This window comes from Ranitomeya variabilis, chromosome 7 (genome assembly GCF_051348905.1).
Source record: "Ranitomeya variabilis isolate aRanVar5 chromosome 7, aRanVar5.hap1, whole genome shotgun sequence".
NCBI classification, from domain to species: Eukaryota; Metazoa; Chordata; class Amphibia; order Anura; family Dendrobatidae; genus Ranitomeya; species Ranitomeya variabilis.
In genome coordinates, this window is record NC_135238.1 from 166,468,852 (window position 1) to 166,489,466 (window position 20,615).

Below are 20,615 nucleotides of genomic sequence, written 5' to 3' on the forward strand. Positions count from 1 at the left end.
ATGGCAGCTAGATGGTATACCTTCCCACAGGTGAAGTATATCCCCAGGGCTTCCCAGTGAGAAGATGGTGAATGGCGCAATGAAGAACGAGGACACAAGGTTGCAGTCTCTTTATCTTTACTGAAGACTTCAGCATCCACAGTCCAGAGCACCAGATCACAGGGCACGCAGAGTCTGGCCGGTTCAGAGGCAAGTCCAGAGTTCCCTTGTCCAGGTGGAAATCAGTAGCCTTCCCTTGCGCTGCAGTGGTGTAGTCCCTTACTGCCTATGGTTTCACATAAGGGTCTCACAGATGTGGTGTTTCACTCTCTCTGTCCCCCGTATAGGATAGGACAAAACCCGTATGACTGGTGACTTGAGCCTGTTTATAGGGTCTCTTAGATAACCTGGCTCTGTGGGTGTCACGGTGCCTCCTGGGTGCAGGTTCGGACTGGTAACCTACTATTAGCTGTCCTGCTGGTCTCTGAAGTAAAGCGTAGAGGTCCTTACTCCCTTGGTGTTCCGGCTACCGGGATTCTACGCCTTTGGCCGGAGACACACTGGTGCGAGATACGGCCGAGTCTCGTTGGTTAAAAGCAAGCTGTGGCACCTGCATTCCGGAGCTGAGCGTGCAGCTCCATGTATTGCTATGGAGCCGCACGCTCCGCTCCAGAGTGCCGGTGCCACAGCTTGCTTTTAACCAGCGAGACTCGGCCGTATCTCGCACCAGTGTGTCTCCGGCCTTAGAAGGAGGCAGCCTGTTCGGGGCTGGTCCCCTTCTGGTATCCTCTCCTTTGCTTCGACTTCCTTCATGCTCGCTGCAATACAATTCTGCCTTTCAATGTCTCTTTCTGGGAGCTGCAGCTCTGAGGGCATGCACAGCTCCGTGGACCCTCTGTCCTCCTCAGACTCCTGTCTGGAACTCACTAACTTTCCCTACAGACTACTAGTTATATATATGTGGGGAGTGACCTAATAAATAGGAGCAAAAGCTCCCCCTGGTGGCCTGGAGTGTGAATGTGTTGCATGTTTGTGATACCTGGATGCAGTTATCCTTTCTTGCCTTCAAACGAGGCAGCACTCTCCCCGAGAGGAAAGCAATACCACTGTGACGACCAGGACCCTGGGGTGCCACAGAAACCAGAAGTGCTAGGGTAAGAAGAGGCTGCTCACACTGCTGTCCATCCTGTCTATCTCATCTAATAATGGAGATACCAGAAGTGCTAAGGTAAAAATTGGCTGCTCACACTGGTGTCCACTCTGTATATCTCATCTAATACTGGAGAAACCAAGAGCACTGAAGTAAGAAGAGGCTACTCACACTGCTATCCACCCTGTCATTCTGATTTAATAATGCAGATACCAAAAGTTCTAGGGTAAGAAGAGGCTGCTCACATTATTCAACCTCTCTTTCTTATCTAATACTGGAGAGACCAGGGTTGCTGAGATAAGTAGAGACTGCTCACACAGCTATTAACCCTGTCTGCCTGATCTATTACTGGAGATACCAGGAGAGCTGAGGTAAGAAAAGGCTGCATAAACCACTATCCACCCTGTCTACATGACAGAAAACTAAAGATGTCAGGTGTGTTTAGGCAAAAAGAGGCGTCTCACAATGCTGCCCAACCTTGTCTTTCTAATCTAATGCTGGAGATAACAGGAGTGCTGAGGTAAGAAGAGGCTGCTCACACTGCTGTCCTCCATGTGTTTCTGAATGGAGTGGCCAGTGTGACCTGGAGATAACCTGTACCACATAATAGCAATCTACCTTCAGTAGCGGAGCTTCCTACTGCACATCTCCACAGGCAGCTTCCTGTTAACATCCTAGGACAGGTTTCTGTCGCTGTAACAAGGCAGTGCGTACTGTAATGTTATACTAGACACCTCCCCAGACAATATCAGTGTCATTTAGTAATTCAGTTATAATGATATTTCCTTTAGGTATTTATTTTATATCCCTTTAACAATATCAATCTTGATTAATTAAGAAGTAACTACCACACTATCATAACATTGCCCAACAGTGTAAATGTATCACAGCTCACATTCATTTCTATCACATAAGTTATTTCATTTTTTATTATTTTATTTTTTTACCAATGACTGAACTTTTATATTCACAACACCCCATCATGTTGCAGTTTGGGTAGCAGCAAACAATAAGATAATACGGAGTATATATATTTTTTTTTTAAAACAGCACCTCCTTTATCTGTAGGCTGTATGTGGTATTGCAGCTCGGTCCGACTCACTATTTCATACAAATTCAAGACCAATAAAACCCTTACACAATAAGGCCTGTCCCACACGTCCAGATAATTCCGGTACCGGAAAAAATCGGTACCGGAGTTATCCGTGTCCGTGTGCCCGTGAGCTCACGTAGGCCATACGTGCGGCACACGTGTGCAGCCCGTGTGCCGAGTGGGTACCACACGGAGCGTGCAGGAGACAGCGCTAAAGTTTAGCGCTGTCCCCTGCATCGTGCTGAAGCCGCGATTCATATCTTCTGTGCAGCAGCTGCATAGAAGATATGAATAATAGTGTTTAAAAGGGGTGGAGCCGCATATTCATGACTGTAATCGGCGGCCCCACGTGACCGCATACAGTAGAAGGAGCGGTCAGGACAGGAAGCAGCGACAGCCAACGAGGGAAGCGGGTGAGTATTTTCAGAACAGCGGGGGGGGCGCACAGGGGGTGGGAGGGCGGCGGACAGATAGATCTTTCTTTTAAACACTAGTATTCATATCTTCTATGCAGCAAACGCTGCTGCACAGAAGATATGAATCGCGGCTTCAGCACCATGTGGGGGGACAGCGCTTACTGTAGCGCTGTCTCCTGCACGCCACACGGACTGCACACGGAGAAGGTCCGTGTGAGGTACGTGTTTTACACGGACCCATTGACTTTAATGGGTCCGTGTAATACGTGCGCTCCCACGAACACTGACATGTCTCCGTGTTTGGCACACGGAGACACGGTCCGCAAAAAATCAATGACATCTGCACAGATGCATTGCTTTTTATGGGTCTACGTGTGTCAGTGGCTCCGGTACGTGAGGAAACTGTCACCTCACGTACCGGAGCCACTGACGTGTGAAACCGGCCTAAGACGATATCATGTATGTATGCCTGAATGTGACATATAAATACTTTATTTAGGTTTAATTAAATGGTGAGATTGATATAAGGATATTGACTGACAATGTTATTGTGTCTCGTACCTGTAGATATGTAGAAGCTTTGACAGACCCAGGCTACCGTGGACAAATTCTCACCCTAACTAACCCGATCATAGGAAACGGCGGCGCACCGGACACTAAGGCAGTGGATTCCTATGGGCTTATGAAATACATTGAGTCAGAGAACATTCAGGTGAGTGCAGTCATCATCTCTGCTTTAGCTTTCTCTCTTATTCATGTGACATACTTGGTCTTATTCCATGTCTTTGCATTGTCACGGTGCCTAGACTAACCCTGTCACTCGCTCTGTAGCTGTCTCGCCCTGTCTGAAGATCACTCATCTCCTGCACATGTGGACATATAATGTATCATTTACAGATATTGCGTCCAGTCCTATCGGGATCGCAGTTACTTTACGGACAATAAACAATTATGTCTTCGTCTTGCAGGCATCCGGATTACTGGTCTTAGACTACAGTAATGAATACAGCCACTGGGGGGCAGTCAAGTCACTGTCAGAGTGGCTACAGGAAGAGAAGGTTTGTACCAGTCCATTCTTTATATATCAGGATCACCTGTAGGACAAAAATGTTCTGTGAAAAGAAGATGATGGCTGTCCACAGAGCAAATTTACTGTGGGATCGTACCATAGCAGACATGAAACCCCAGGACTTGTCATGGATCAACAATAATGACTGAGATCAGCATAGGGTTCACTTAATTATAGGGAGTCTAGGTATTGTGGCTGTAGGACAGATGCAGAAACACATTTACGCTATGTTCACACTGGGCGTCTTTCAATATTTTATTTTTATGCATTTTTTAATGTAAATTTTCAGCTGCGTTTTACAGTACCAGCAAATTCTATGAGATTTCAGAAATCTCATGCACACACATTGTTTTTTTTTGTCATCAGGATTTGGTGCTTTGCATATTTTTTGCAACAATGGAGCATGTCACTTCTTTCTACATTTTTTCTGCTTTTTTTTCCAATGTTATTCACCTATTGAAAGTAATGGATGATGGAAAAACGCTGAAATCCGCACCAAAAAACACAGGTATCAGATTTTGCTGCGGTTTTTTTTTGTGCAAAAACCTGATGAAATAGAATTAGATTTTTTTTTTGCATTAAACTTTATCAGCATTCACAAGAGACAACTGTAGCATGCGAGGAAAAAAAAGCAAGAAAAAACAAGCAAAACCTACATTTTTTCTGCAGCTTCTTCTGCAGAAAAAAAACGCTGAAAAAACGCCTAGTGTGAACATAGCCTTAAGGCTCATTCAGGCGGCAGTGGCTTTTCCCATATGCAAAATAATGGTCCAATTTTGAACAGTATTATGAATCCGAGTTTCATCAGTATTTGGTCAGTGGGTCAGGCTTTTCTTGTGTGTCAATATTTTCTTTCATCTGGGAGAATCAGTTGTTATGCAAATGACACTCTGATCAGAGTTTGATCATAGTGGGATCCAATTTTCTCAGATGAGGAGAAGATAGTAAAACAAATTCTCTATCTTCTCCATTTTGTCAGTCCATGAAAATGAGACTGCACTCAGATGTCATCCGAGTGCAGCCTGATGATTTCCAAGGACTCATTGTTTTGCATGACCAAATGCAGTCTGAACATCAGATGAAAATTGTGTGTGCTGCAATATTTTTCCACTGGCAGACTTTATCCAAGAAAACAATCGGACATGTGCAGGGCCCCATAAAGTAACTTTGGTCCAGAGGCAATCCAATATTTTCGTTGGATTGCACTTGGACTGAAAACACAGTCGTCTGCACATATCCTTAGTCAAATAAATAAAAACTGCTCACCTTGTGAGCTATGCAAACAAGCATAGCAATGTCAGACTTCTGCCACTCCTTACAGAGCACCGGACGGGTCCGTATCAATATATATAGTCTATGGTGCTGTCCGTATAGGTAGAGCGAAAACCTCTAGGTTTATTTACGGCAGTTACAACCAAAATTAGAGTGGCAGTATAATATTAAAATGAATGAATGTATTTTCAATCTAGTACTCGGATCTTCCTCTGTTTCAACCAAATACTGGATCAAAAACATGTTAGTTCATTATTGTATTTTATTACTATTTTTATTTTGGTTTTAACTACCAAATGAGACCTTAGTTGTAGATGTTTGACAGCAGCATAAAGATTTTTATTTTTTATTTAGTGCTTTGGATGATCTTCCTGTGGCTTATTTCTATCTATCTATCTATCTATCTATCTATCTATCTATCTATCTATCTATCTATCTATCTATCTATCTATATCTATATATACATATCTATAATATCTATATACCCACATCTATCTATATATCTATCTATCTATGCATCTATCTATCTATGCATCTATCTATCTATGCATCTATCTATCTATGCATCTATCTATCTATGCATCTATCTATCTATGCATCTATCTATCTATCCATCCATCCATCCATCCATCCATCCATCCATCCATCCATCCATCCATCTATCTATACATACATACATACATACATACATACACAATGTGCTTTATATGCCAAAGCCAGAAGATTATCCAAAACACGAGGACAGGATAGATGGCTATAGAAAAATAAGCAGTCAACTGTACAATATCGCCATCTAGTGGACATCCTTTGCTAAGCAGCATGATTTGTAATAACACTATATACAATAACCATACAGTATATAATTGTACACGCCAGCTATTTATTTGATATTGCATGACATAAAAGTGATAAATACATTTCTAATTATTGTGCGACATTAGAAAGAATAATGTGTCTAATTTAGCAATAATAATAATAATAATAATGATAATAATAATACTAAAATATATATATTAATAATATTCCCATTTGAATTGTAAAATTGTAAAGTGCTGCAGAATATGTTGCCACTATATAATAAAGAGTATTATTGTTATTATTATTATTATTATTAATTATTACAATAGTAATAATAATAATTAGCATAATAATAATTATTATTATCATCATCACTGTGTCTAATACATGGTCCTGTTGAGAAAACATAGCAAATTAAATATATGCACATTTTATGTGTTCAGAGGAGGCGGGTGGATAGAAAGTCTTCCCTGATGTTATAAATACCTGCTTTGTGATTACATTGGATCTGACATACAGGGGACATTATATATGAGGATTGCCTTATGCTCCTGAATATGACGTGACGTATCTTCTCTACCCTACATAGGTTCCTGCACTGTGTGGAATTGATACCAGAATGTTAGCAAAAAAGATTCGGGATAAGGTAAGAATAGCAGAATGTCTGCTTGGAGTAATGATCAGCTTATCACACGTCGCGCTGTTGAGATCGCCAGTGATCAATTATCATGTGATGGGGAATGGACGTTGAATATTTTGCCACAGCGGTGGGAGGATGTATCATTATATGGTACTAATTCATTTCAACCAGTGCAAGGCAATATTGCCTTGCGCAGGCGTGTACTCCGGAGGGCAGAGAATGAACTTCAATCCAATATTGCGGCCAGCATGCAGCCAGCGGGTAAGGAAAGGGTGAATCAAACACCCGAAAACCCCGCCCATATGACCCAAAACTGGTCCCGCCAAATTCAGGTGACAGGTTCCCTTTAAGTAAATCGGTAGGTGTCGGTATCCTTTAATCCGAGCCATCCATGGTGGCACCGTAGGATACAGGAATAATGACCGATTGTTTTTTTCTTTATCCAGGGCAATGTATTAGGTAAAATCGAATTTGAAGGAAAACCAGTGGAGTTTACTGACCCCAACAAAAGGAACCTTATTGCAGAAGTATCAACTAAGGTGAGAAAATATAACCTCCGTTCTTTGAGAATCCTCTGGGGCCACTGATAAAATAGGAGAGATGCGATATCCCCTATTTAATATAGTTGTGCAGTATATTCATATCTCCCTTTAGGGCAACCACTATCATTTCACAATGAGTTATGCCAAATGACAGAGTCTTCTTCCCACACTTAGGGTTGATACACATCGTGTTCCTGTACCCATTAGATGGCCTCGTCAGGGCTTACTACTGAATCCCCCGCAAAATGGGATTTGGACATGTGTGCCGACAATTCCATAGACTATAATGGTGCCGGCAATGTGAACGTGTGCTCATCAGTTTTGGGGATGAACATGCCTACAATGTCTGAGCGTCCGCCTCCAGTAGGTGTACAAGCTCGAAAATGATGGCTCTGTCGGCACAGACATCCGAATCCCATTTTGCGAAGTTCAGACATAAACCCCGATGAGACCACCGATCGTGTACCGGAACGCACCCTACAAACTCACCTCTGTTACAGAAAATTTAGGGGGAATCGTAGCCTAAAACATTTAGAGCTTACATAGGTGGTCAATGCTAGATAGATGGGAGGCTTAAGGCCGGGACCCTCACTGATGATCACATCTGGGCTTTTTCAGTAGTGCTCCAGAGAAGTGGCAGTGTTCACTGTGTTCACTGAACAATGTGGATTTACCGCATCCAATACATATCTACGGTGGAAATTTCTGCTGCTGAGACAAGTGTTTCCACTACAGAAATTGACATGCTGTGGCTCCTAAACCCACACTGCGGGGGAGTTTACACAGTGTCAAATAAAATCACAGTGGGCGTGGTGGGGCTTCCACACATCCCATCCACTGTGCTTGGCCTGTACAACGCAGCGTTGTGAATGCTGTTATTCCTGGTCGTGGGCACGTAGCCTTTAAGGTTCATCAGGATTCTATACAGGTTTCCATCATTTACTACTGCAGGCTGGATTATTCTGGCAGAAACAAGTTTTGGAATTTTTACAATGGATGCTTCAAGCAGAACTTGCTGTGAACACAATCTAATGTTTCTGGCCAGCTTTAGGCCAAGGCTACACCGCGATATTTATCATGCAACAGCATTTCTTAAAAAGTCACACGGCGAGAGCATCTGTGCAGCGTGTCTGTGGCTTGCTGCCTCGTCGTGACTATTTTAGAGCTGTGATTTTACTGCGGAGTAAAACACTAGAGTTACAATAAAGCACACATCAGGTTTTTGCCGTCAGGCACAATCCGGCGAATATTGAAAAAAACGGATCCAGCAGCCAGAGAAAACGTACAGAGGAACATTTTTTCTGTCTGGTGAAAAAACGGACAACGACGGATCCTGCGAAAAATGGATGAAACATGAGGTGAAATGAGTGAATCCGGCTACCGATTCCGGTTTTTTTTACATTGAGCATGCCCCGTAGCTCTCTCTCTCCCTGAGTAGAAAAAAAAAAAAGTCGGATCCAGCAAAAAAACGGATCCGTCGCATCAGTTTTTCACACTTTGCAACGGATCCGTTTTTTTTTCCAAAATTAGCCGGATCCTGCCTGACGGCTAAAAACTGATGTGTGAAAGTAGCCTAAGTCACATGTCGCCTGCAATTTATCGCACGTATATTGCGACTTCCATTGAGGTGTACGGCAATTGAGTCGCTTGCAACTTGCGACAGAAAGTTCAACTCATTTGAAAACCATTTCGAATCTATGTCACAGTCACAAGATACCGCAGGCTGCAATGCATTCACATGCATCAGTGGAAAACATTGGACTGCACTCGGGTGTTGGATGACATCTGAGTGCAGTGCTATTTCCACGAAATGACAGAATGGAGAAGATGGAGAAATGTTTTTCTCCATCTTCTCCCTATCCGAGAGAATCAGATTACAGTATAATAACACTCTGCTCAAACTCTGATCAGAGTGTAATTAGCATAATTGACTCGATTATCTCAGATGAGAAAATATACGCTGGTTTGACCATAAAGTATATTATTCATAAAGTTATAAGGCAAGAAATGAATAGTTAATGGTTAACTCGTTATCCATATAAGTCATCATAAAAAGACACCAAAAAATCCAATTAAATGTATGATCCTGTAATATATTCCCCAATGATGCTGCTAATGCTTGTATTTACTTGTGTTGGGTTTTCTTGAAGGCTGTCCATCCAATTATCTCTATGCTACCATCCCCCTAATAAAAGTGCCAGGTCATGTAATTTAATGGTCTATTAGGGAATTTAGCTGTCAGAATAAGTTAAGAATCTGACACATTTCCAGATGATCTGGGACACAACAGGAGGAATATTTCATAACTCCAATTTGAAGGCTTTAAAAGCCATCTCGTAAAATAAAGTTGACAATAATGAAATTTACCATTGGCAATAATTAGTGAACACAGTAATCTGTCTGATTCAGTGATAAACAGCCGCTTAATATGAACCAGCGTGAGGTACATTTCTTTTCAGCTAGAGCCAAAAATTGATTTCTTAACATCTGCTTCTGCCTCCTTCATTAACACTCTGTTCACACCAATAAAATAGTCTGAGAATGTCTTCGGAGATGAGCGCTGACGTAGGAGCTTATTAGATGTTACCAGTAGATGTTCTGTGTAGAAGAGGTCCCCAACCCGTTTTAGTTGGAGATCCATATTCAAATGGACTAAGTGATGTTGAATTATTTATTAGATATTGAAGACAAAACATTCTTCAAAGATCTTGTTAAACACTTTTCTGAAATTGAATACACATTTCAATCATTAATCAAAAATGATTAAGCGCAAATGAGAAAATCAAAATAAAATTTCTGCTGCGCTGGTGGAAAGCCCAAGTCTACAGTGTTGGTTATAATGCTCAGTGCATATTATATATGGTGGCCAAAAGTAGGTATAGAACAGTTGCAGCAGTGATTGGAGACAATTCGAGCACTTACCAGATTAAACATTGTTAAACAAATGTAAATGTAATAAACAACGTCATAAAATCTAAATAAACTTCTTTAGTTGTGTGTCTGCGTTTGCCCATATAATTTGTTGTGATCGATTTCATTGATTCAACTATAGACCTGCTATTGGGCCATCATGTAAGGTTATGACATGGGAGTATCACAATAACTGTTTATGAAATGTCCTATTAAAATAGGCATCATGCAGGGGGTTCCTGAGGAAGGATTTCCCACTATTATGGAAACTTTATTTTTTAGTTATACAGCATCAGTAAATTCAAAGCGCCTAACAGACATCATCATCATTGGGGCTCACTATCTAAATTCTCTATCGGTACGTCTTCAGAATGTGGGAGGAAACCAGAGCACCTGGAGAAAGCCAATTAAGCCACCACGCTGCACTGCAAAGTATAGTTTCTGTTCTGGAGGGTTTGCATACTAATTTAAAAGGGTTCTCCAAGAATGTAATAAAATTACCCCATCACATAATTCAAACAGCAGCCCATCCTTGTCACACGTCAGGAAAAACAAACATCTTGAAAGACCAGTGTCTCTACTGACAAAAGATTTATCGTAAGTACACATACCCGTGAGGAGATGGAGAAGTCCATGACAGTAAAAGAAATACCATATGTCTTTTCATGGCTGGAAGAGCACAAATAATTGTTATTCTTTTTCAGCCAGTCATGAGGAGTCAGTTGAGACTCAGGTCTCAGGAGATGTTCTTCTTTAGACTACAGCTGGTCCTGATATGTGACCAGGGCAGATTGCCGCTTGAATAATGTGATAGGACAATTTTTTTACATTCTTTGAGAATTTCTTTAAATACACATCATGTCGGTATCTTCAGAAGTAGCCGTCTTCCACCTCTAATAGCTGACAACTGAAGGTTTTAGCCCCTTAACTCACAGCAATCAAGTGATGAATGATCAGAAGGTCTGCAAAATTTGGAGTTTTATATTACATTTTATTTTACCAGTTAGGGACACTAGTCATAGGGAAAGTGTAAAAGAGGGCAATTAAATTATTATCTATCAGAGAGAATGTTAAGAACCAATTATGTGAATTGGTGATGACTTTGTGAATTGACCAACTTGTGCACCAAATTCATCTTACCGACATACAATAAAGTTTTGTAAAAGTAAACTTACATGTGTCAGTAAAGTATTCTTTTTAACTATGTAACTGAGACATTTTAATTCAGAAAACTAGTCACTAATCCCTCCTAGTTAAAGAGAATACTTTTTATTTCATGGTAGACAAACTCACACCTGGTCTGTGAAGATTAACATTTAAGACAATTTAAAGGCTCCAGTGGAAGAGACAGATCTACGCTCAGTGTTTATGTGAAGTACTCTAGATCAGAGGTGTCAGCTTTGTGATAGATTCTAAGTGTGTACAACAATCTAGAGAAAAACAACCCAACCACAGATGAGAAAGGGATCACTTTACAAAATAATTTTCTTGCGATTAATTTCAGGAGGTGAAAGTGTATGGCAAAGGAAATCCTGTTAGAATTGTAGCCGTGGACTGTGGAGTAAAACACAACATCATCCGTCAGCTGGTAAAGGTAAGACACAGGAAAATATACATCAAACGCTGTAAAAAATAGCAAATTCTTTGCGCGACATGTAGTTGCCCCAAAATGTGGCAACTTTTGTCTTTTTCACACCAGTTTAAAACAGTCCGCCAAAATGGGTGGAGCTGGATCGGAGACGACACATTGCGTGACTACGTCCACTTGTCAATTTCAGCAAAAGTGCCAGTGTTTATTATGCCAGAAATGTTATTCCAGTCCCTGTCTGGAGTAGCCTTTCCAGCTGGGCACATGTAGGTGCATGGCTATGACAAGATGCACTAAATACATTAAGTTCGCCTCTTGAGGAACTTGGTGTATCGTACTCCAGCAAGCCAACCATTAAGAATGGCATGCGCAATGCTAGTCTTAATTAATCAGCCCCCAAGTTTGTACCTTGCTCAGTGGAAAAGCCTCAGTGATGACCTGTACATATTATTGCATAGTTACATAGGTTGAAAAAAGACCTAGGTCCATCAAGTTCAACCTTTCTCCACCAATTGTACATTTTGTCACTAATTTAACTATAACTCACAATCTTATAGAAGTAAACTAATTTGTGGTTTCTTTCCACGATTAGGACACAGGTAGATGGCCATATAAATTGGACTGAGATCGAACCGCAGTGTCTGGACAGGCCAGCGGCTCTCTAGACCCAAGTTTGACAGTCCATGCATTACATTCCGATTTTGGTCCGATTTATAAGGCTGACTGTATCTTTGTGTAGTAAAATAACAATAATATTTCTAAGGAGAACCTGTTATCTACAAAATGCTCTTTACCTGCTGATATAGTGGTAACCTGCAGGTAAATACTGGTAAAATCATGGCAGGCAGGTTTACTGGAAGCACAGCTGCAGGGAAAAAATGAAGATTATTATTCTCCCTGCAGCCGCTCGCTTCCAGTGAAAGGGATGGTGCAAAGGACAGTCACTGCTCACTATACAGAGAACATATTGTAATCACGCCCCCTGCTCCCTGACTGACAGCTCGCTTAGCATATGTATACTGCAGAGCAGGATGACAGTGAAAGTGCTGAGAAGTGATCACAGTGCACTCAGTATGTAGTGAGTGGTGGTTGTTATATCCCTCTGACTGGAAAAGAGTGGCTGCAGGGAGAATATGACTTAATTTTCTTTTTGTAACCATGCTTTCAGTAAGGCTGTCAGACAAGATTTAAACGCTACTTACCCATACATAATCATTATATATGAAGATGAATTGCATTTTCGTAGCTGACAGGTTCCCTTTAAAGATATAATTGTTATTTTGCCATACAAGCAAACCTAATGGTGGAAATTAACCACAGGAGTTTCCATAGAGGACAGCAAACCTTATGACAAAATACCCAATTTTTGCAGCTGACAAGTTCCCCTTAAGTCTATATTTATTTCGAAAAATGTTTTGTGCCACCGAATAGCACATACAAATAAGAAATCTGAACCCAAAACAATGTAAATTCTATTTTCTGACCTCAGAGAGGAGCAGAGGTGAACCTGGTACCTTGGAATCATGACTTCACAAAAATGGAATATGACGGCCTCTTACTGACAAGTGGACCTGGGAACCCAGAATTGGCCCAGCCTCTAATACAAAATCTGAGGAAGGTTAGTGAATATTTTGCATTGTACAGAAACCCTCAATAAACCAATCTACCATATAATATATTTTTAATAGGTAGTTAATCGCCTTCTGTTTCTCTAGGTCTTCAACAGTGACCGCAATGAACCAGTGTTTGGCATCTGTATGGGGAATGAGATTGCAGCATTGGCAGCTGGAGCAAAGACCTACAGGTTGCCGATGGCTAACAGGTAGGAAGTTTGTTAACAATGGGATGAAGATTTACAGTCCTCATAATACTTACCAAAACAGTAATTTTTCCTACTTGTTGTGTTGCAAACAAGTTATACTAAACATATGAATTTAATGTAGAATACACACAATAAATGAGAATCTGCCCTTTTCTTATTGTGTCAACAGCAAAAATCTTATTGTCACTATTCTTCATTGTCATCTCTATTACTGTAACTCACTATCATATGGATAGCATCCTCCATAATTCGAACCTTCTTCTTCTGACTCCTAGACTAGTTATGAGCTGCACCATTTCTCTGGAATGTGCTACCCGGGACATTTTGCTTGCCAACATCCACACTTTTAACATGCCCTAAAAACGTATTTCTGCTTTATCGCATTCCATTTTTTTTCATCTAAATTTACATTCCCTAATAGATCCCCCTTCTACATTATTCCTTAAAATTTGACTCTTCACCTGACCGTAAACTCCATACCCCATGTGCTGAAATGCTTTTTATATCTGTGCCTGTAACATTAGTAGCTTATCACTGGCTTAACGGACAGTACCACTTTGTATGTTTAAGATAACTGAACCCCCACAAAGCTAGCACATCTTGGCCCCCTGTACATCAGTCTTATGAAAGCAGCATCGGAACAAGATCTTCCAAATTTATTTTCTTAAAGAATGCGGCGAATCTTACAACTGCCAGGCGGTTTCCGCCCCATCCCATCTTGCCCCACCTCCAGAGACTTTTCTAAAATTTGGGGTAGCTGGGTTGTGTAACAATACCCAAAGTATTAAAATGTCTAGTAGGTGTACGCCAAACTTCTGGCAAAAACTATTTGATAGATTGAGGCCTTTAACTTCTCTCTCACCCCTACCTCATAGTTTGTAAGCTTTTGAGGGTGTCCCTACTGTCTGAATTATTTAATTACAAGTACTCAAAGTAATGTACTGTGGAGTATTTCGGCACTATATATAAATAAAAAATAATATAACTGCATGTGGTCTATATCTCTACTTTTCAGAGGACAGAACCAGCCTGTTATGAACACAATGAATGGGCAGGCATTCATCACTGCTCAGAATCATGCTTATGGGGTAGACAGCAAATCTCTACCGGCCGGCTGGAAACCACTCTTTGTGAACATAAATGACCAGAGCAATGAAGTGAGCAATGTTTAAAAGTCTATAATGTTTATTAATAAGAATTTGGTAAGAATTTTAGACTAATCTCTCATGTTACAGGGCATCATGCATGAGACCAAGCCGATCTTTACGGCCCAATTCCACCCTGAAGCCAATCCTGGACCTGTTGACACAGAGGTATAGTAACTGATAGCTGAAGAATAACGTGAACTTGGATGTTAGGGTACCGTCACACATTGAAATTTTCATCGCTGCGACGGCACGATTTGTGACGTCGCAGCGTCGTATAATCATCGCTCCAGCGTCGTAGACTGCGGTTACACGTTGCAATCACGGCACTGGAGCGATGCCGAAGTCCCCGGGTAACCAGGGTAAACATCGGGTAACTAAGCTCAGGGCCGCGCTTAGTAACCCGATGTTTACCCTGGTTACCAGCGTAAACGTAAAAAAACAAACAGTACATACTCACCCGTCGGTGTCCTTCAGGTCCCTTGCCATCTGCTTCCTGCTCTGAGTGCAGCCGTACAGTGAGAGCAGAGCGCAGCACCGCTGTGATCTGCTCTCACTTTCCGGCCGGCACTCAGAGCAGGAAGCAGACGGCAAGGGACCTGAAGGACACCGACGGGTGAGTATGTACGGTTTGTTTTTTTACGTTTACGCTTGTAACCAGGGTAAACATCGGGTTACTAAGCGCGGCCCTGCGCTTAGTTACCCGATGTTTACCCTGGTTACAAGCGAAGACATCGCTGGATCGCTGTCACACACAACGATCCAGCGATGTCAGCGGGTGATCAAGCGACGAAAGAAAGTTCCAAACGATCTGCTACGACGTACGATTCTCAGCAGGGTGTCTGATCGCAGTAGCGTGTCAGACACAGCGATATCGTAACGATATCGCTAGAACGTCACGAATCGTAACGTCGTAGCGATGGAAATTTCAATGTGTGACGGTACCCTTAGTTACTACACGTAATGTACAATAGACCTGTATGCTCATGACTGTCTCTCTTATGGTTTCAGTTCCTGTTTGATGTCTTCCTGTCAATGATAAAGAAGGGTAAAGGCACCACCCTGGCATCTGTAATGCCCAAACCTGCTCTCCAGTCTAAAAGAATTGAGGTATTGGAGAAAAGCATCTCTGTACAATATCACCTGCAGAAATAATATGTTTTAGTAAAATCATTACATGCCTGAGTTATCTTCAATTTTCATTTCTTGCTATTTAAACTTTTATGAATTGGGCATCATTACAAGAAATCATATTTCAATCTATTCTGAATTAAAGGCTTCTTAATTAACTGCTGTGTCTCAGTGCGAGCATTAAAGCACTTTTTAATGTCATGCTGTTTATTTTCCATTCTCTGGCTTATAGGTATCTAAAGTCCTCATCTTGGGTTCTGGAGGTCTGTCTATTGGACAAGCAGGAGAATTTGATTATTCTGGATCTCAGGCTGTCAAAGCGATGAAAGTAAGTGACCTACTTTAATTTCCATCATGTACAGCATAGTAACAAAACTTTTGTTCAGGTGGGTAACTATAGTGGGTGTAGGGGCTGCAGTTCCACCCAAGACATAGAACTTAGGGGGACCCAAAAGGTCCTTTCAGCCCATATGAGAAGACCAATACTATTTAAGCCCCATGATATTTGGGAGATTTTCCATTGGGGACTACAAGTGTTAAGTTATGCCACTACTTGTGATTAATTTCTATATATGTTTGTCTACTTACTTACTTACTATTTCACCTTAAAATGGATCTTTTACCACATTTCACAATAAAAAAGGAATGTATTATTAGACCTCTTAGACCAGGTGTATGTGATATGTAAATCCATGATAGAATGGCTATGTAATTAGTGATGAGCAAATATACTCGTTATTCGAGATTTCTCGAGCATGCTCAGGGGGCCTCAGAGTATTTTTTATTGCTTGGAGTTTTAGTTTTTCTTGCCGCAGCTGAATGATTTACATCTGATAGCCAGCTTAAGTACATGTGGGGATTCCCTAGAAACCAGGCAGCCCCCACATGTACTTATACCAATACATTTCATTCAACTTCACAATTGTGTTCCACTTGTTGATTCTTCACCAAAATTTTACATTTGGTATCTTTATGTTTGAAGCATGATATGTGGGAAAAGGTTGAACAGTTCCAGGGGGCCGAATACTTTCACAAGGCACTGTATATGTGAATGTAGTGCTTCCAAAGACAATTCCAGTAATACTTTTCCATGGCCAGTCCGTTCCTCCGCTACTAAAAAATCAGCATTGTACATCTGAGGCCTCTGTCACTCCAGCTCTATTCCCCACCCAGCACCACATCTTCCTGCTTCACTGACTGTCTCTATGCTTTGTGACTTCAGGCAAAGGAGGCATCAGAGAAGCAGTAGGGGATGATGCTGGGCATGGAATAAAACTGGAGTGACAAAGGCTTCAGATCTACCATAGTTCTTCAGCCTAATTTGCATTTTAATTCAAACACTGATTTATCAGTAATAAATGAATGGACTAGCTATGTAAAGGTATTGCTGAAATTGTCTTTGAAAGAGCTACAAGTGCATATAAATAGCTTGGTGTGTGAAATGCTGCTGGCAGATCCCCTGTAAGACTGAAATGCCCCACTACATTCTTAAAATGGTATGTATTTGCATGGTATCTTCTCAATCACAAATTCCAAAAATAAAATGATAAAACCATGCTAATTATTTCTACCTGTCAACAATTTAATGGCTGTGTTGTATAGACCAAAAACCTCCATGAAGTATAGAGCTATTTATTCCAACTTGCATAGAGCTGTTTCAGACCTCATAATGGGGAAACCATGGACAATGATGGTCAGCAGGCCTACGTCAGCTTTACACACTTGCAGTAAGTAGTTGTGTACAGATTCCAAGTCACATATTATTATAATCCAGCTACCATATTGGTATGTTTTCCCCTCCCCACTTTTGAAAATAATTTCTTCTTCACCCATGATAGAGAAATGCAGCCCTCTTTATGTGAAATCTAGGCCATATCTGCTGTTATAGGTTGCAATTGTTCTATTACGTTATATTCCTTCTAATATTGACATCCTATATGATCTATAGGAAGAGAGTGTGAAAACAGTCCTCATGAACCCCAACATCGCCTCTGTCCAGACTAATGAGGTGGGCATCAAGCAGGCTGACACCGTCTACTTCTTACCCATCACACCACAATTCGTCACAGAAGTTATTAAAGCAGAGCGACCAGACGGCATCATTCTGGGGATGGGTGGACAAACTGCACTGAACTGCGGTGAGTAGACCTTGTAAAGAATTGTTAGGCCTGTTTGTGAGATATAGACAGTACGGTATGCATGTACAGTACTGCGCAAAGGTTTTTGGCAGATATGTATAAGCTGTTAAAGTGTTAAGTGTTAGGAGTTTATTTTTGATAACAAAATGCAACTTAAAAAAAAGACAAACCAGAATCAAATCAATATTTGGCTTGTCCGCCCTTTTTCTTTAAAACTGCATCAATTCTTATAGGTACACTTGTACTCAGTTTTAACCCCTTAAAGGGAACCTGTCACCAGGTTAATCCGCTATGAGATGCGGTCACTACCTTTCAGGGCTTATATACAGCATTCTTTAAACCTGTAGACAAGCCCCGATCCGAAGAAAAATAACTTTTATTATACTCACCTGCGGGACGGTCAGGTCAGAGGGGTGTTGCTCTTCTTGATCTGGCACCTCCCATCTTCTTATGATTGCCGCCCCCCTTCTTGGTTCATGTGGATGACGCGTCCTGTCTGCATCATCCACACAGTCTGCTCAGCATTGCGCTCCTGTGCAGGCGTATTTATCTGCCCTGTTGAGGGCACAGCAAGGTCCTGCAGGCGCTGGGCCTCTCTGACCTTTTCTGGCGCCTGCGCACTGCAGTACTTTGCGCTACCCTCAATAGGACAGATAAAGTACGCATGCGCAGGAGCGCAATGCTGAGCAGACTGTGTGGATGATGCAGGGACAGCAATCATAAGAAGATGGGAGCCGCTGGACCAAGACATTTGACACCCCTCGGACCTGACCGCCCCACAGGTGAGTATAATAAAAGTTATTATTAGTTCATCCAGGTTGGGTTAGGGGCAGATATACAGCAATATAGAATGCTGTATATCAGCCCTGAAAGGTGATGACCGCATCTCATATTGGCCAAAACTGTTGACAGGTTCCCTTTAAGGACCAAGCCACTTTGTACGTTAATGACCAAGCCTCATTTGTTAAATCTTACCACTGTCATTTTATGATGGAATAAGTCTGGAACGTTTCAACAGATCCCAGTGATTCAGAAACAGTTTTTTCGTGACATATTGTACTTAAAGATTGTGCTAAAATTTGTTCGATATGACTTGCATTTATTTGTGAAAATATCAGAAATTTGGCAAAAAGTTTGAAAATGTCACAATTTTCAAACTTTTAATTCTTATGCCCTTAAACCAGAGATATATGTCACACAAAATAGTTAATAACATTTCCCACATGTCTACTTTACATCAGCAAAATGTTTGAAACATATTTTTTTGTTTAGGAAGTTAGAAGAGTTAAAAGTTGATAAGCAATTTCAAATTTTTCCAACAAAATTTACAAAACCATTTTTTATGGACCATATCACATTTGAAGTGACTTTGGGGGGCCTATATGACAGAAAATACCCAAAAGTGACACCGTTCTAAAACCTGCACCCCTCAAAATCCTCAAAACCACAATCAAGAAGTGTATTAACCCTTCAAGTGCTTCACATGGATTAATGCAGTGTGGAAGGAAAAAATTAACATTTTACTTTTCTTTGACAAATTTTTTTTATTTTCGCAACAGTAACAGGAGAAAATCAACCTCAAAATTTGTTGTGTAATTTCTTTAGTATATGGACATGTGCTCACGTAAGCAGGTGCACCCAATGAATCCAAACATCCACGGGTTCTCCTTTCACTAGGGACCTCTTTGCTAAAACATAAGGCAATTGCACATGATTTATATGCTATTATTTAACCCCTTTCTGCCATTGGACGTACTATTCCGTCCATGTGGGGTGGGCCCTAATTCCCAAGGACGGAATAGTACGTCCAGCACGATCGGCCGCACTCACGGGGGGAGCGTGGCCGATCGCGGCCGGGTGTCAGCTGCCTATCGCAGCTGACATCCGGCACTATGTGCCAGGAGCGGTCATGGACTGCCCCCGGCACAGTAACCCCCGGCACACCACGATCAAACATGATTGCGGTGTGCCGGCGGTACAGGGAAGCATCGCGCAGGGAGGGGGCTCCCTGCGTGCTTCCCTGAGACCCCCGGAGCAACGTGATGTGATCGCGTTGCTGCGAGGGTCTCTTACCTCCTATCCCTGCAGGCCCCGGATCCAAAATGGCCGCGGGGCTGCATCCGGGTCCTGCAGGGATTACTTCCGGGTGCAGACCAGGCTCTGGTAAGCCTGCAGCACTGGAACTCAGATCGGTGATCTGACAGAGTGCTGTGCAAACTATCAGATCAGCGATCTGTGATGTCCCCCCCCTGGGACAAAGTAAAAAAAAAAATTCCACATGTGTAAAAAAAAAAGAAAAAAAAATCCTAAATAAAGAAAAAAAAAAAAAAATTATTCCCATAAATACATTTCTATATCTAAATAAAAAAAATCAAACAAATAAAGTACACATATTTAGTATCGCCGCGTCCGTAACGACCCCACCTATAAAACTATATCACTAGTTAACCCCTTCAGTGAACACCGTAAAAAAAAAAAGAAAACCGAGGCAAAAAACAACGCTTTATTCTCATACCGCCAAACAAAAAGTGGAATAACACGCGATCAAAAAGACGGATATAAATAACCATGGTACCGCTGCAAACGTCATCTTGTCCCGCAAAAAACGAGCCACAATACAGCATCATCAGCGAAAAAAAAAAAAGTTATAGTCCTCAGAATAAAGCAATGCCAAAATAATTATTTTTTCTATAAAATAGTTTTTATCGTATAAAAGAGCCAAAACATAAAAAAATGATATAAATGAGGTATCGCTGTAATCGTACTGACCAGAAGAATAAAACTGCTTTATCAATTTTACCAAACGCGGAACGGTATAAACGCCTCCCCCAAAAGAAATTCATGAATAGCTGGTTTTTGGTCATTCTGCCTCACAAAAATCGGAATAAAAAGCGATAAAAAAGTCTCCCGTGTCCGAACATG

At 41.3% G+C, this 20,615-nt stretch overlaps 1 protein-coding gene across 2 annotated transcripts in view; it reads left to right on the plus strand.

The window, feature by feature from the left end:
- Positions 1 to 20,615, plus strand: part of CPS1 (carbamoyl-phosphate synthase 1) — a 131,074-nt gene that overhangs the window by 19,814 nt on the left and 90,645 nt on the right. For both annotated transcript variants that reach the window (XM_077272240.1, XM_077272239.1), the window contains exons 3-14: positions 3,206 to 3,350; positions 3,607 to 3,696; positions 6,367 to 6,423; positions 6,864 to 6,956; positions 11,374 to 11,463; positions 12,947 to 13,075; positions 13,173 to 13,279; positions 14,295 to 14,436; positions 14,515 to 14,592; positions 15,436 to 15,534; positions 15,788 to 15,883; positions 17,504 to 17,693. In XM_077272240.1, the coding sequence (XP_077128355.1) occupies positions 3,206 to 3,350; positions 3,607 to 3,696; positions 6,367 to 6,423; positions 6,864 to 6,956; positions 11,374 to 11,463; positions 12,947 to 13,075; positions 13,173 to 13,279; positions 14,295 to 14,436; positions 14,515 to 14,592; positions 15,436 to 15,534; positions 15,788 to 15,883; positions 17,504 to 17,693 (1,316 nt within the window). The remainder of the gene's footprint in view (positions 1 to 3,205; positions 3,351 to 3,606; positions 3,697 to 6,366; positions 6,424 to 6,863; positions 6,957 to 11,373; positions 11,464 to 12,946; positions 13,076 to 13,172; positions 13,280 to 14,294; positions 14,437 to 14,514; positions 14,593 to 15,435; positions 15,535 to 15,787; positions 15,884 to 17,503; positions 17,694 to 20,615) is intronic.